This window comes from Stegodyphus dumicola, chromosome 6 (assembly GCF_044657685.1).
Source record: "Stegodyphus dumicola isolate Sdum_Otavi_A_Nest chromosome 6, ASM4465768v1".
Classification (NCBI taxonomy): domain Eukaryota; kingdom Metazoa; phylum Arthropoda; class Arachnida; order Araneae; family Eresidae; genus Stegodyphus; species Stegodyphus dumicola.
Genome location: NC_140773.1, coordinates 73,683,388 through 73,695,911, shown reverse-complemented (window position 1 = coordinate 73,695,911; position 12,524 = coordinate 73,683,388). Strand labels below are relative to the sequence as shown.

The following is a 12,524-nucleotide window of genomic DNA, read 5'->3' as shown; positions in this document are numbered from 1 at the left end:
ATCATTTAATATACTTCTGTATTTTTGTTGCACCGTATTTTAACTTGCTTCCTCGAGTTATTGACATTAAATTACATTAATTCTATTATCTATTGGAAAATAATTATAGCAAATCATCTATTTACGACATTATTTAAGAGGTCACCTTTTAAGAGATCTCTATTTTTGGGAACATAAACAAACATTGGTAGTGAACATCATCTTTTTAAAACCACCACATGTAAAATCCTCTAGAAGCATGAATGGTTGCATTACTTTTAATAAGGAATGTAACATTAATCTTAATTATACATATTTTTGATGTGTGTGCCAAAATAGTGATACCTTACTTCTGTTGCTTTAGAAATGTGTGAAATTAAAAAAATGGATACTATACAACAAAAATGTTATTATATTCAGATACACACCTTTTGAACACGTCTGAAATTCATTATTCTGCTCAACATAATTTGTCTGCATAAAATATTAAATAATATTAAAAAATCAAAAGCTAAGTCGAAGTAGAAACAGTCATCTCTTCTAAGCCATTTTAATTGAAGTAAACAAACGTTCGCCTTATCGTAAAGTAAACACCTATTTTTCAAACAGCGGATGAAACGGGAAAGAAGGATTTGGCGGGGGAAGGCAGCGAACGAAATAACACTTTTTCGAGCTGAGAATGAAATGAGAAAGGACGAAACGATACTAAGCCAATAAGACAAGATCTGGTATTTTAATTTATTATTTAATTAGTCATCATAAATTAAAAAATTATTTTAACTTTTATTTGTTTTTACATTTTTATTAAATTGTACTTATAAGTATTTTATATGTCAGTTGCTAATTATTATGTTACTTTAATTATTCATTATTTTAATCACTATTTTTTATTATTTTAATTATTAAGTTTTTAATAAGTAATTTTTTGTTATTTTAATTACTAATTAATGTTATTATTGTAATATTTATTTCCTTCTTTATTTATTTTTTATTTTATTTTTTCCTGTTTTCTGACGGCCTTCCGTAGGCCCTTCTGACTTTAGAAACTAAGCCCTGACAGCAATAGAAAAATTAATAATGAATCCAGTGCACCAAAAAATAATAGCCAAAATAAAGTGAATTATTTCTACCCCAAAATGCGACGCAAAGCTCCCTATCGCAGCACTACCCAGTTCCCGCGGAGTAGAATAGCTCACGTGATTCAATGCAATGCGACGTTTCAAGGCCCATTTTAGGGCCGTAGACCGATAAAATAGGCTCAGGATACGGATACCGATCGATTTTACCGAAAGTAACGAGTAACGATACGATAGTAACGAGTACTGGTTCACCGAGTAACGAATACATACCGGTACACAATTTCTCGTTACTTCTACAGCACTAGTCAGAAGTGGGGTAGGCATCTTGCCAGGTGAAACTAGTCGATATTTCCGTGGCGTCAAAAATTCGAAAAGTGGGGTAGGGTTTTACAAGTTGCTTCAGATACTTTAGCTACAAGAAAGCTAGAATTACGTGGTTGGGAATATAGTGACCCAACAGATAATTCCTCTAGTACCACAAATGTATTAGGAATGATTTGGGAACGATGTGGAGATTACCTTTACCTTAATATTACTAACATCACCTACAATCTACCAGAAATTTTGTCTAAAAGAGATATTTTAGCTACTACACACAAAATATTCGACCCTTTAGGAATAGCTTGCCCCGTAACTCTTGTTCCGAAACTTTTACTTCAGCACCGATGGGAAGTTAAGTTATCTTGGGACCAAGAAGTTGATTCAAATTCAAAATCACAATTTTGTAAATGGTTGAATGATTTGCAGTGTCTGGAAAGAATGAGAATACCAAGATGGTTAAACTGTGATCGTGAGATTGAAAATATCTCACTTCATTTCTTCGGTGATGCGAGCAAACTTGCATATTCAGCTGTGGCTTTTGTTCGAGTACAAACAAGAGAGTCGGTTTAAGTTCATTTGGTGCAAGCTAAAGCGAGAGTTGCACCCAGCGGAAGGAAAAAGACAACAATAACTCAATTGGAACTTCTTGGAGCTACAATATGTGCACGTTTAGCATCCAGCATAATACCTGAATTTCAAGCTGATGATATTTATTTTTGGACAGATTCGTCTACTGTGCTAGCTTGGATACAGAGAAATGAAGTATGGGAAGTATTTGTTCACAACAGAATTAAGGAAATAAAGCAACTGACTTCTATTGAATCCTGGAGGCACGTACCAGGATCACTGATTCTGCTGATTTGCCCAGTAGAGGATGCTCTGCTTCTTATTTAATTAAATCCAGATGGTGGAAAAGACCTAAATGGCTATATTTATCACCTGAAAAATGGCTAAAAGAAGATTTTAGTTCTGATGAAGAAGAAATAGCTCTTGAGAAAAAGAAAAGGATTATTTCGTCCTTAATAAATCTTAATGCTAGTGAAATAGTTGCTACTAGATTCTCAAGTTATCGTAAGACAATCAGACTGGTAGCGTGGTTGTGTCGTTTTGTTTACAACTGTAAACATCAAAACAAGAAAAAGGATGAACTTACTGTATCTGAGTTAAATGAAGCAGAGAATATCTTGATTTGTTTAATACAAAATGAATCCTTTAATGGAACAGAAGATAAACAGAATTTAAGTCTTAATCCATTCATTGATTGTGGGATCATCAGAACTAAAACAGCAATATTTCAAAGAGAAGATACATCTGAGTTCAGAACTCCTGCTATTTTGCTAAGTGATCATCCTCTTATAAAAAGTTTAATAAGTTGAAAGGACATGTTGGAGATTCTCACGTCCTAAATTCCTTAAGAAAAAGATTTTGGATATTAGCTGGAAGAAGATTTGTGTCATCCGGTTTGAAAACTTGTATAACATGTAAGCGTTATTCAAACAAAAATGTTAACCCACCAGCGCCACCACTTCCTAGAGATCGGATACAGGATGCCTCAGTATTTCAAATAACTGGCATAGATTATGCTGGACCTATATTTCTAAGAGACTACAAGAAGGCATGGATTTGCCTATTTACTTGCGCAGTGTACCGGTGTGTTCATTTGGAGCTGGTTACATCCTTAACGAAAGATACATTTCTACAAGCGTTTCATCGTTTTTCTGCTAGACGTGGGAAGCCATCCATAATTCATACTGATAATGGAACAAATTTTGTTGGAGCATGCAATGCACTTGCTTCAATCGATTTCAATGAAATTGCAAAAAAAGGAGCTAATGAACGTATTATTTGGAAGTTCATTCCCCCAAGCGCTCCATGGTGGGATGGCTGGTGGGAACGCCTCATAGGAATGATGAAAAGAATATTAAGAAAAGTTCTTGGGAGAGCCTGCCTTAGTTATGAGGAAATGTGTACCGTTTTATGTGTGAAGCCATCCTAAATGATAGACCTTTAACAGTTGTATCGGCTGATTCAAGTCTCACTGCCATAACACCTGGAAATTTTTTACGAGAAAAGCAAAACTATTCAGTGCCAATTGTGAAACAGGACTTCAATTCTAGCTTTTATAAACGTAGATTGTGTTATATCCAAAATGTTAACCAGGTTTTCAAGAAAGGATTTCGCCAGAAATATCTGGGAACTTTGAAAAGAACAAGCAAAAAATTCGCTAGAAGTTGTAAATTAAAAGAAGGAGACATTGTCTTAATTGGAAGCAATGACAAAAGGAGATTAAATTGGCCTCTTGGTAAAATTATACAATTATTTCCAGGTACCGACGGTGAAAGTCGACGAGCCAGAATTAAAGTGCAAAATGGAGAAGTCATAAGAGTTGTACAAAATCTTTATCCTTTGGAATTATCGACTGCCGAGCAACTTCCATCGAAATTCAGCGGAAGTCAACTATGCAAAAATTTTTCGGTAGAGCAAACTCCAATTGAGGATGTATCTGTAGAAACAAATAGAATAATCCATACCCATTTAAAATCGCCCACGATAACCAAATCAGAAAGGACAATTAGAGTTCCTCATCGATTGGACTTGTGAGAACAATGTTTAATTTTTTATTATTTTGCAATCAATCCCGAATTTCATATTACAAAGTGGGAGGATGAAGAATATTTTGACTCTAATATTTTTGTTTATATTTTTCTAACTGCAGCTTCTGAATAATATTGCACAAGCTTCAAGCAGATGTAATCGTTTTCTTTATAGGTTTTTTTATTCATTATCTATTCATATTATTATTATCTATGTTTTGTAAAAGTTTATGTTTCAGAGAATGGCAACATACTTTGATGTTGTTCTTTTTCGAGAGTTTTAGTTGTTTTCATCATTTGAGAGTATGGAATTATTTAATTATTGTAGAGTCATAAATAACTAAAGAGATATAGATAGTTATTTCCGAGTAATAAATAGTTCTTGAGGTAACAAATTTGGTGAGAATTTTTGAACAACGACTCTTATTAATTTATCCATCAAACGACGACCGGGGATCTCAAAATGAAAAATAATTTGCATACGTATTTACTTGTAAGGTTTTGTTTATATTAGCATGCCTTGTGTTCCCAGTGGTGCTCAAAATTATATGATATATTAAATACATTAGAAGTTACAAACTAAATCTCCTTTATATGCTCAGTTACAAAATTATGCTAGGGTATCTATATATTCTAAATTTATGTTTATTTAATTATTAAATTACTTCACGTTACATTCCTAATCAGAGGAGTTTTTTTTTTCTTTTTTTTTCGGTTTTTGACATATCCATACACACACACCAATGGACGCTATAACATATCAAGATATTTTCTACTTCTTTTCCTTTTCCTCTCGAGACCCATCTTTTTTTTAAATCCTTTACTCTCCCTTCTTAAGTACTTTGAGCCATTTATTTTTAAATTTATTTTGTCGGAAAATTGGTCTTTTCTCTGGAAAACGAAATTGCCCCCTTTCCCCCCGTTCCTTCGCTTGCCTAAGTTTGATTTTTCGCCCATCAGTGCAGAAAGACTTAGCAGGTGCACAACAAGACATCTGTTTACTTTGTCTGTCTGTTGCTGTGTGTTTGAATGTAAATTATTGACTATACGGTGTTTTATGTTAGAAAATGCTGACATAAATATCAACAGTGAAAATTTGAGATTTAATATTTTGTTGAAAACGAAGATTTCAGTGCTTACTAAGATATATGTATATATATGAGTCATGATTGATATTACAGTAGATGATTTTGATTGTGAAAACGATGTAATTAATTTTTTAGCATTTTTCTTAAAATATAAATGCAGGTTCTGTTTCAAAATTATTACATGCACACCATGTACTTGTTTTATAAAGGTTTCAGGTTTTTTTCTATAATTTCTCTATGTCCTGTATTTGTTGTATTCGTTAATGCATAAGTGTATAACAGAATAAAAAAATTGAGTTATCTTACTAATTAGTTAGTAATTTATGATTTTTGCAGAATGTATTTGTTATTTTATTGTAGTAGAATTCGTTTCTTCATTTCTTAACAGTGAAGATTTTGAATTGCCAAGTAAATATTTTTCTAAGTTTCATAATATTTTTAACAAACATTTTTAATATTAATCAGACTTTCTATCAGCAGAAGTATTTAAAAAATTATGACATGACGTTGTTAAACGAATTATAAAGTTCGCCAATGTTGGCGAATACTGGGTTCTTTGCGAAAGTGCTTCCAGTAATTTGTTAAACACTTTACATCGTTATTAAGCTATCATAATGTTTTATTTAATAATTTCCTACTACATATTTTTTTTTTTTGTAAAATAATATATTGGCATCTTTATTTCGCTTTAATATTTCAAAGTTTTTTTTTTTTTTTTTTTTTTAATGTTGTTCTTGTGTACCAATGTGCTTGGTAGTAGGATCTAAATAACATCAAACAATAAAATTAAATATATTTTGTGTCACAGGGTCTTCAAATTCTAAATGCTGTGATATTATATTTTCATGCTGGTTTTAAAATTTGCTTTCTCATGGATATTATTTAAATATTATTAAGGAATTTATTATTATTATTTAGGCTAATCTCTGGAATATGGTAACAGGTAGTTTGGCGACATTTTGGTAAGGCGATAAAGGTTACTAGCTAGGACTTTAGCAGTGTACATGGATAAAGTCTAGAGTGTGCGCAGTGCCATTTTTGTGCGATTCTGTGATTTTTTTTAAGTGAAAATAGGTCGATGTGCACATGGATACCGTGTATGTGCAAATCTTATAAACGTGGCTAGCATTGGCGATTCTGCACTTTCTCCCAATTTCGCTTCTAATCTTCATCATGATTAAGCACTTTTGTTCCATAAAAGTTCTTGCATAAGCGTAATTCGGCTAGCGGATTGTTGGAAAAAAATGTTCAGTGAAAAAAAAAACATGCTTTTACTTCGTGAAAACAAAATGGCGTTGAAAACAAAACTAGCAGGTTGCTGTAGCAGGGTTGGTCGCCAAATTTTAGCCAAAAGATCGCCAAGTTACCATAATCCAAAGATTAACCATTATTTATTACTTATTTTATTAAGGAAATTGGCTCAGGAAAAGAATATTATTTTATGTGTGTAAGCTATTGCAAATAGAGATAATTATCTATTGTTTTAAATTTACACTTTTCTTGTCAGTTTTCTTTTAAATTTTGCCAGTGTTCAGTAAGGTAAATAAGGGTATGCAAGGAATGCTGTTGCATAAGGACACGAAGGCTTAGGGGGCCCTTTAATGTCCTGCTGAACTACATTTAGATGTTTAAACAAAAACTCTATTATGTATATGTATATAAAGAGAAATATAAAAATAGGCTAAAAACTAGAATTAAAAATTTTTTTTGAACCCGTCCTGCGCTATAGCTGCAGGATTGAAGTAGAATAAACTTAAAACATCTAAATAGTAAATTGTAATAAAAGCAAGATAATTCCTCTATAACATAATAATTGCAACCGTGTACAAGAGGTTTAGCACAATATCAAAACTAATCAGTTAAGGAAAGAATTCATAGTAGAACGATCTCGAAAAATAAAAATGTGAAAAGGAAAATATACAAATAAAAATTAATCTTCTTTTATTGAAACTCCAATTCAGAACTCATCAGGGAAAAATGAATTAAAGCTTCATAAAAGTTGATTAATATGTTTCGAAAATATTTTTGGTACTTACGTATTATCGCAACCAGGTTGGCGTGATTTTTAAGTTTGAGTAAAAAAGTATGAATAGAAAGAAAATGTACATTTATTAATTACAGATAATTTTTAATACAGTTTTTTATATTATTTTGTTTTAAAATATAAAATAGCAATTAAACCCTTCCGGTTTCGAATTTGAATAAGTTGCAGAATTATTTTTTCGGCGGAAATCTTTTGGCTATTGCTTTTAGCACTGATTGAAAACTGTCTTCGCCATTAACAGCTTGAGCTTGGCACCATATAAATTCGATAAGGTATGAGTCAAGATGATGACGAGCTGTTCCTCTCTGTTTTTTGTTGCGCCATTTGGCTGAGCCCCATATGCGCTCTACATGTTGTGTGTGAACGCCTGTGTTGGGATCCACAAAGTTATATTTGTAATTAACAGTTCCATGCAGAAATGCAGCATTTTCGAACTCACTTGTATTGTATCCTTTCCAGCAATCCGAATAAATGATGCTTCCTTCCTTGATATTTTCGCAAATTTTTTCTTTGAGGGTAACGGCGCTTCTGTTAGGTACAGTAACCAAAAAAGTCTCTTTCTTTTCTCGGCAAATTCCACCAAAAACCCATTGCTGTGGTAGTACACCCCCAGTGTTATTTTTTCTTTTTACAAATAAACTTTCGTCTAAACACGTAGGGTTGCCAAATTTGGCGATTTATGCGAATTTTGGCCTGGTTGCGTTAATACGTAAGTACCATATTTTTTGTTCTTCTGGTTCATTTGAGATCAAAAACCATAAAAATAATTCATCAAATTTTTATTAAAGACTTTAAACCTACACATTTTTGAAACACTTGGAGAAAAGAATAAATCATTACATAGGGCCAAAATAACAATTAAAAAGGCCACAGAACTTTACAATATGTACATTGAAATAAATAAATAAGTAAAAATAAAAAAATTGGTCTAAAACCAATATATGCTGATCCGAAATTCAAAAGCAAGTATAAATAAAGAGCAAAACTACTAGTCATTTAAACAGATTAAAAAATTGGGAGGCCCCCAATTATGCTAAACTAAATTTTTAATATCAAGAAAGTAAAAAACTGTATTTAGAGATTTCTATAAATAAAAAGGTCAAATCTGTGCTTTAAACAGCTAAAAACTGAAAATGTATTTGAAACTATAATTGAAAAATGCAAACTTACTGAAATCTTAACACGACCTTCTATCTGTGATCTAATTGAACTCTAAAGATGACCAAACGGTGTTCTTGCTAAAGAAAGTAGAATTCAGAGTGCTCTGGAGAAGCTGAAATTTTGGAAAGAACATGCGATAAAGTTCAAACTGTCCAATAGCAGAACAAAGTATTTTAACATGTGTTCAAAATGTTTTACCCTGTTATATTTTGTGTGCGTGGGTGTCAATGGTTGAGTGTGATTTGTAAAATTATTACCGATGAGGAGGGAGTGATTGTCTACCCGAAATGGCGGTGTAAGAAACTTCTAAAAGAAGCTGCCCTCTGTAAATTTTAAGCGTGAAAACATAATTGGCTTAAAGTTTTGGAAAAAGAATAGGTAAAAGATAATAGTCTGCACGTAATCAGGGTACGATATGCCTTAGAAACTGGAAACCTCATTTTTTTTATTAACAACCACATTTGCCAGATATTAAATTTACAAAATAGTAGAAGGAGAGTATATAAAAATAGTAAAAATGTTTAAAAGAGAAAAAATACAAGATCTTTGTACATACTAATTCAGAAGTCAAACAACAAAGATCAGCTTTATATTTTTAAAATTTTCACAGGACAAGTTTCGATGCTTTTACCGAACCACCATCTTCAGCTGCAAAACCGTAAATGAACAAGATAGGAAATAATGATTAGATAAGATAAGGAAACCTGGACAAGAATAAGCAAGTGGCGCCATCTGTTGATGAAACCAGAACTAAAATATAATTTCTTTAAAGGCCAAAGGCAAAGATGGATTGGAATTAGGATCGTTAACTAGAACAGAAAGATTTTTTTTGAATGTGAAATGCCTCTAGAAAATCCAGTTCTCCAATGGAAGATGTTTTTTGAATAATTTTGGCAGCAGAAAACTTGAAAGTGGGATTTTCGGACCAACAACGTTGAGCAACAGAAGACTTCTGTGTTTCCTTTTTTCTAACATATACCTCATGTTCCTTGACGTGAAATTTTAAGGCTCTCCTAGTTTGGCCATTGTAAATCAAACCACACTGGCAAGGAATCCTATAAATATCCCAAGAATTCATATCCGGAATGAGGTCCTTGAGTATGGAACTCGGAATTTTATTGATGGGAGAATAAACAACCCAAAAGTTAAATTTCTGCAAAGTATGAGTAACTTTATATCTAATTGATGGAAAGAAGGGAATGACAACAGAATTTTTGTAGTCTCCTGAAACAAAAGTGTGCCTTTTAGTGTGTTGAGATGATAATTTTTTAACTGCTTGTTTAATAATGTTGGGTGAAAAGCCCCTGTCAATAGCTATTGCTTTCTTCATCAACGGATAGTTTAGAGCAGCAAACATGAAGAGCACGGAAAACATAGGAATAAAATGAAGCTAACTTTTGTTTAGTCGGATGACATGATTTAAAGTGTGGTGGAAGGCAAACCGAGAAAGGTTTACGGTAAACTGTAGTTGGATGTGTTACGTGTGACCAGAATGTTGAGAAAGGGAAGATAATTGCAAGTCTCAAATTCAAAAGTGAACTGAATAGCAGGATCAATAGAATTCATTGTTGAAAGAACTTTATTTAAATCATCTTTATTACCTTTAAAAGGTAAAAGTATCGTCTACGTAGCGATTTTGAGATTTCAAATCTTCACAAATCATTTCAAGCAACTTAAAACATTCGCTTATCCCATATGTTGTGAATTGTGCCAGATTATATGCTCTTCCCAAAATTCATAAAAGTGGTATTCTTTTCCGCCCTATTAGTATCAAATTTGGGTACTTCCTCGTATCCATTAGCTAAATATTTAGTTTCTAGATTTTCAACTCTAGTAGACAATAACATTTACACCATAAAAAATTCAGTAGAGTTTGTAAAAAAGGTTAAAAACATTTCTCCTAGAAATTTACTCATGGTTTCTTTTGATGTAAAATCATTATTCACCAATGTTCCAGTGGAGGGTGCATTAAAATGTCTAGAAACCAGACTTCGCGAATTTCATTTCTCTTGCACGAAATTGATAAGCTAATTTCTCTCAGTCAACTCTGTTTGAAACAAACAAATTTATTTTACAAAATAAATATTACAAGCAAACTGAGGGATTAGTCATGGGAAGCCCCCTAAGTCTCATCCTGGCTGATATCTACATTCATTATTATGAATCAAAATTGTTTGAAACTTTAAACTTCCCGCTATGGTTCCGCTACGTAGACGATACTTTTACCCTGTTTGAAGGTAATAAAGATGATTTAAATAAAGTTCTTTCAACAATGAATTCTATTGATCCTGCTATTCAGTTCACTTTTGAATTTGAGACTTGCAATTCTCTTCCGTTTCTCGACATTCTGGTCACACGTAACACATCCAACTACAGTTTACCATAAACCTTTCTCAGTTTGCCTTCCACAACACTTCAAATCATGTCATCCGACTAAACAAAAGTTAGCTTCATTTTATTCCTATGTTTTCTGTGCTCTTCAAGTTTGCTGCTCTAAACTATCCCTTGATGAAGAACTAAATTATTCAAAAGCAAAAGCTATTGACAGGGGCTTTCCACCCAACATTATTAATCAAGCAGTTAAAAAATTCTCATCTCAACACACTAAAAGGCACACTCTTGTTTTAGGAGACTATAAAAATTCTGTTGTTATTCCCTTCTTTCCATCAATTAGATATAAAGTTACTCATATTTTGCAGAAATTTAACTTTCGGGTTGTTTATTCTCCCATCAATAAAATTCCGAATTCCATACTCAAGGACCCCATTCCGGATATGAATTCCTGGGGTATTTATACGATTCTTTGCCTGTGTGGTTTAATTTACATTGGCCAAACTAAGAGAGCCTTAAAATTTCGCGTCAAGGAACATGAGGCATATGTTAGAAAAAAGGAAACACAGAAGTCTTCTGTTGCTCAACATTGTTGGTCCGAAAATCTCACTTTCAATTTTTCTGCTACCAAAATTATCCAAAAAACATCTTCCATTGGAGAACTGGATTTTCTAGAGGCATTTCACATTAAAAAAAAAAAAAAAATCTTTCTGTTCTAGTTAACGATCCTAATTCCAATCCATCTTTGCCTTCGGCGTTTAAAGAAATTATATTTTAGTTTTGGTTTCATGAACAGATAGCGCCACTTGCTTATTCTTGTCCAGGCTTTCTTATCTTATCTAATCATTATTTCCTATCTTGTTCATTTACGGTTTTGCAGCTGAGTATGGTGGTTCTGTAAAACCATCGAAACTAGTCCTGTGGAAAATTTTGAAAATATAACACTGAATTTTGTTGTTTGACTTCTGAATTAGTATTTGTTCGGCGTGTTATTGTGTCTTAATTATCTTTGTACGTATTGACATTAAATTTCTTATCGTAGTTATCCAACTATTACCTCCAATGAATGTTCAAGTAATAATTTTCATATCACTTTAGATGAGAAATTAAAAAAAGTAGTTAATACCAGCTTTCTTTAAAGATGTAGAAATTTTGAATCAAGGTGTTTTATTTTCTAAGAGAATATTGACTGAGTGATTTGTTCTTGTAAGTATTCTACTTTGAGAACTACTCTTACATGTGCCCTCAGGTCGCCAAATTTCTCGCGAAAACTCCACGGTATCTAATTTTTTTTCTACATTTCGAACTTTAAGCCTAAAATATCTAAAAAAAAACGCAGTTTTCGCACATGCAAAAACCACATTTTTAACACATAATTTAAGCTAAAAATCCGAAACAAAAACAAAAAATTTAGATAGCAAAAACGTAAAGTTTCTAACCAAAAATATTTGACAAGAATCCATGTACATCAAAGTTAACTAAAACCACAATCCAAATCTTAAACTCCACTGACAGCCACATACTTTACCAGCAACCATTTGACTGCAAACCCACACAAATCTATCAGAAACACCATTCTTTGTCCGAGTTCTCATATCAGCTCTGCATTTTGGACAAACTCCGTTTTAAAAGTCCTGACTCTCACAGAAATTCCAAAAATGCACTTCTATCCACATAAACACACCCATGAACAAAAGACTCATTAACAACTCCAACATCATACATTTTAATACTAAATTTACTTTGCAAACAATCTAAAATACGCATCTGAAATCTTCCCACCACGTCTCTAAGTTTCAACATCAAAAGGGTTGCTATACAAACAGCATCGTCCACCAAACCATCCCACAGCATGGAATGGTGCCAAAAACCAGCGCAGAAAACATATTGTCACATTTGGTGATCTTAGAGCACATATAAGAGTAGT

The 12,524-nt window shown here is 32.6% G+C and overlaps 1 protein-coding gene across 2 annotated transcripts in view; it reads left to right on the top strand.

Moving 5' to 3' along the window:
* Positions 1-4,957: 4,957 nt before the first annotated feature.
* The window catches only part of LOC118202840 (uncharacterized), a 57,451-nt gene continuing 49,884 nt past the window's right edge, over positions 4,958-12,524 (top strand). Inside the window, exon 1 of one of the 2 annotated variants that reach the window (XM_035375048.2) lies at positions 4,958-5,180. In XM_035375048.2, the coding sequence (XP_035230939.2) occupies positions 5,139-5,180 (42 nt within the window). In that variant the 5' untranslated portion in view covers positions 4,958-5,138. Of the gene's footprint in view, positions 5,271-12,524 lie in introns of both variants that reach the window. The other variant, XM_085818529.1, reaches the window with a different exon arrangement.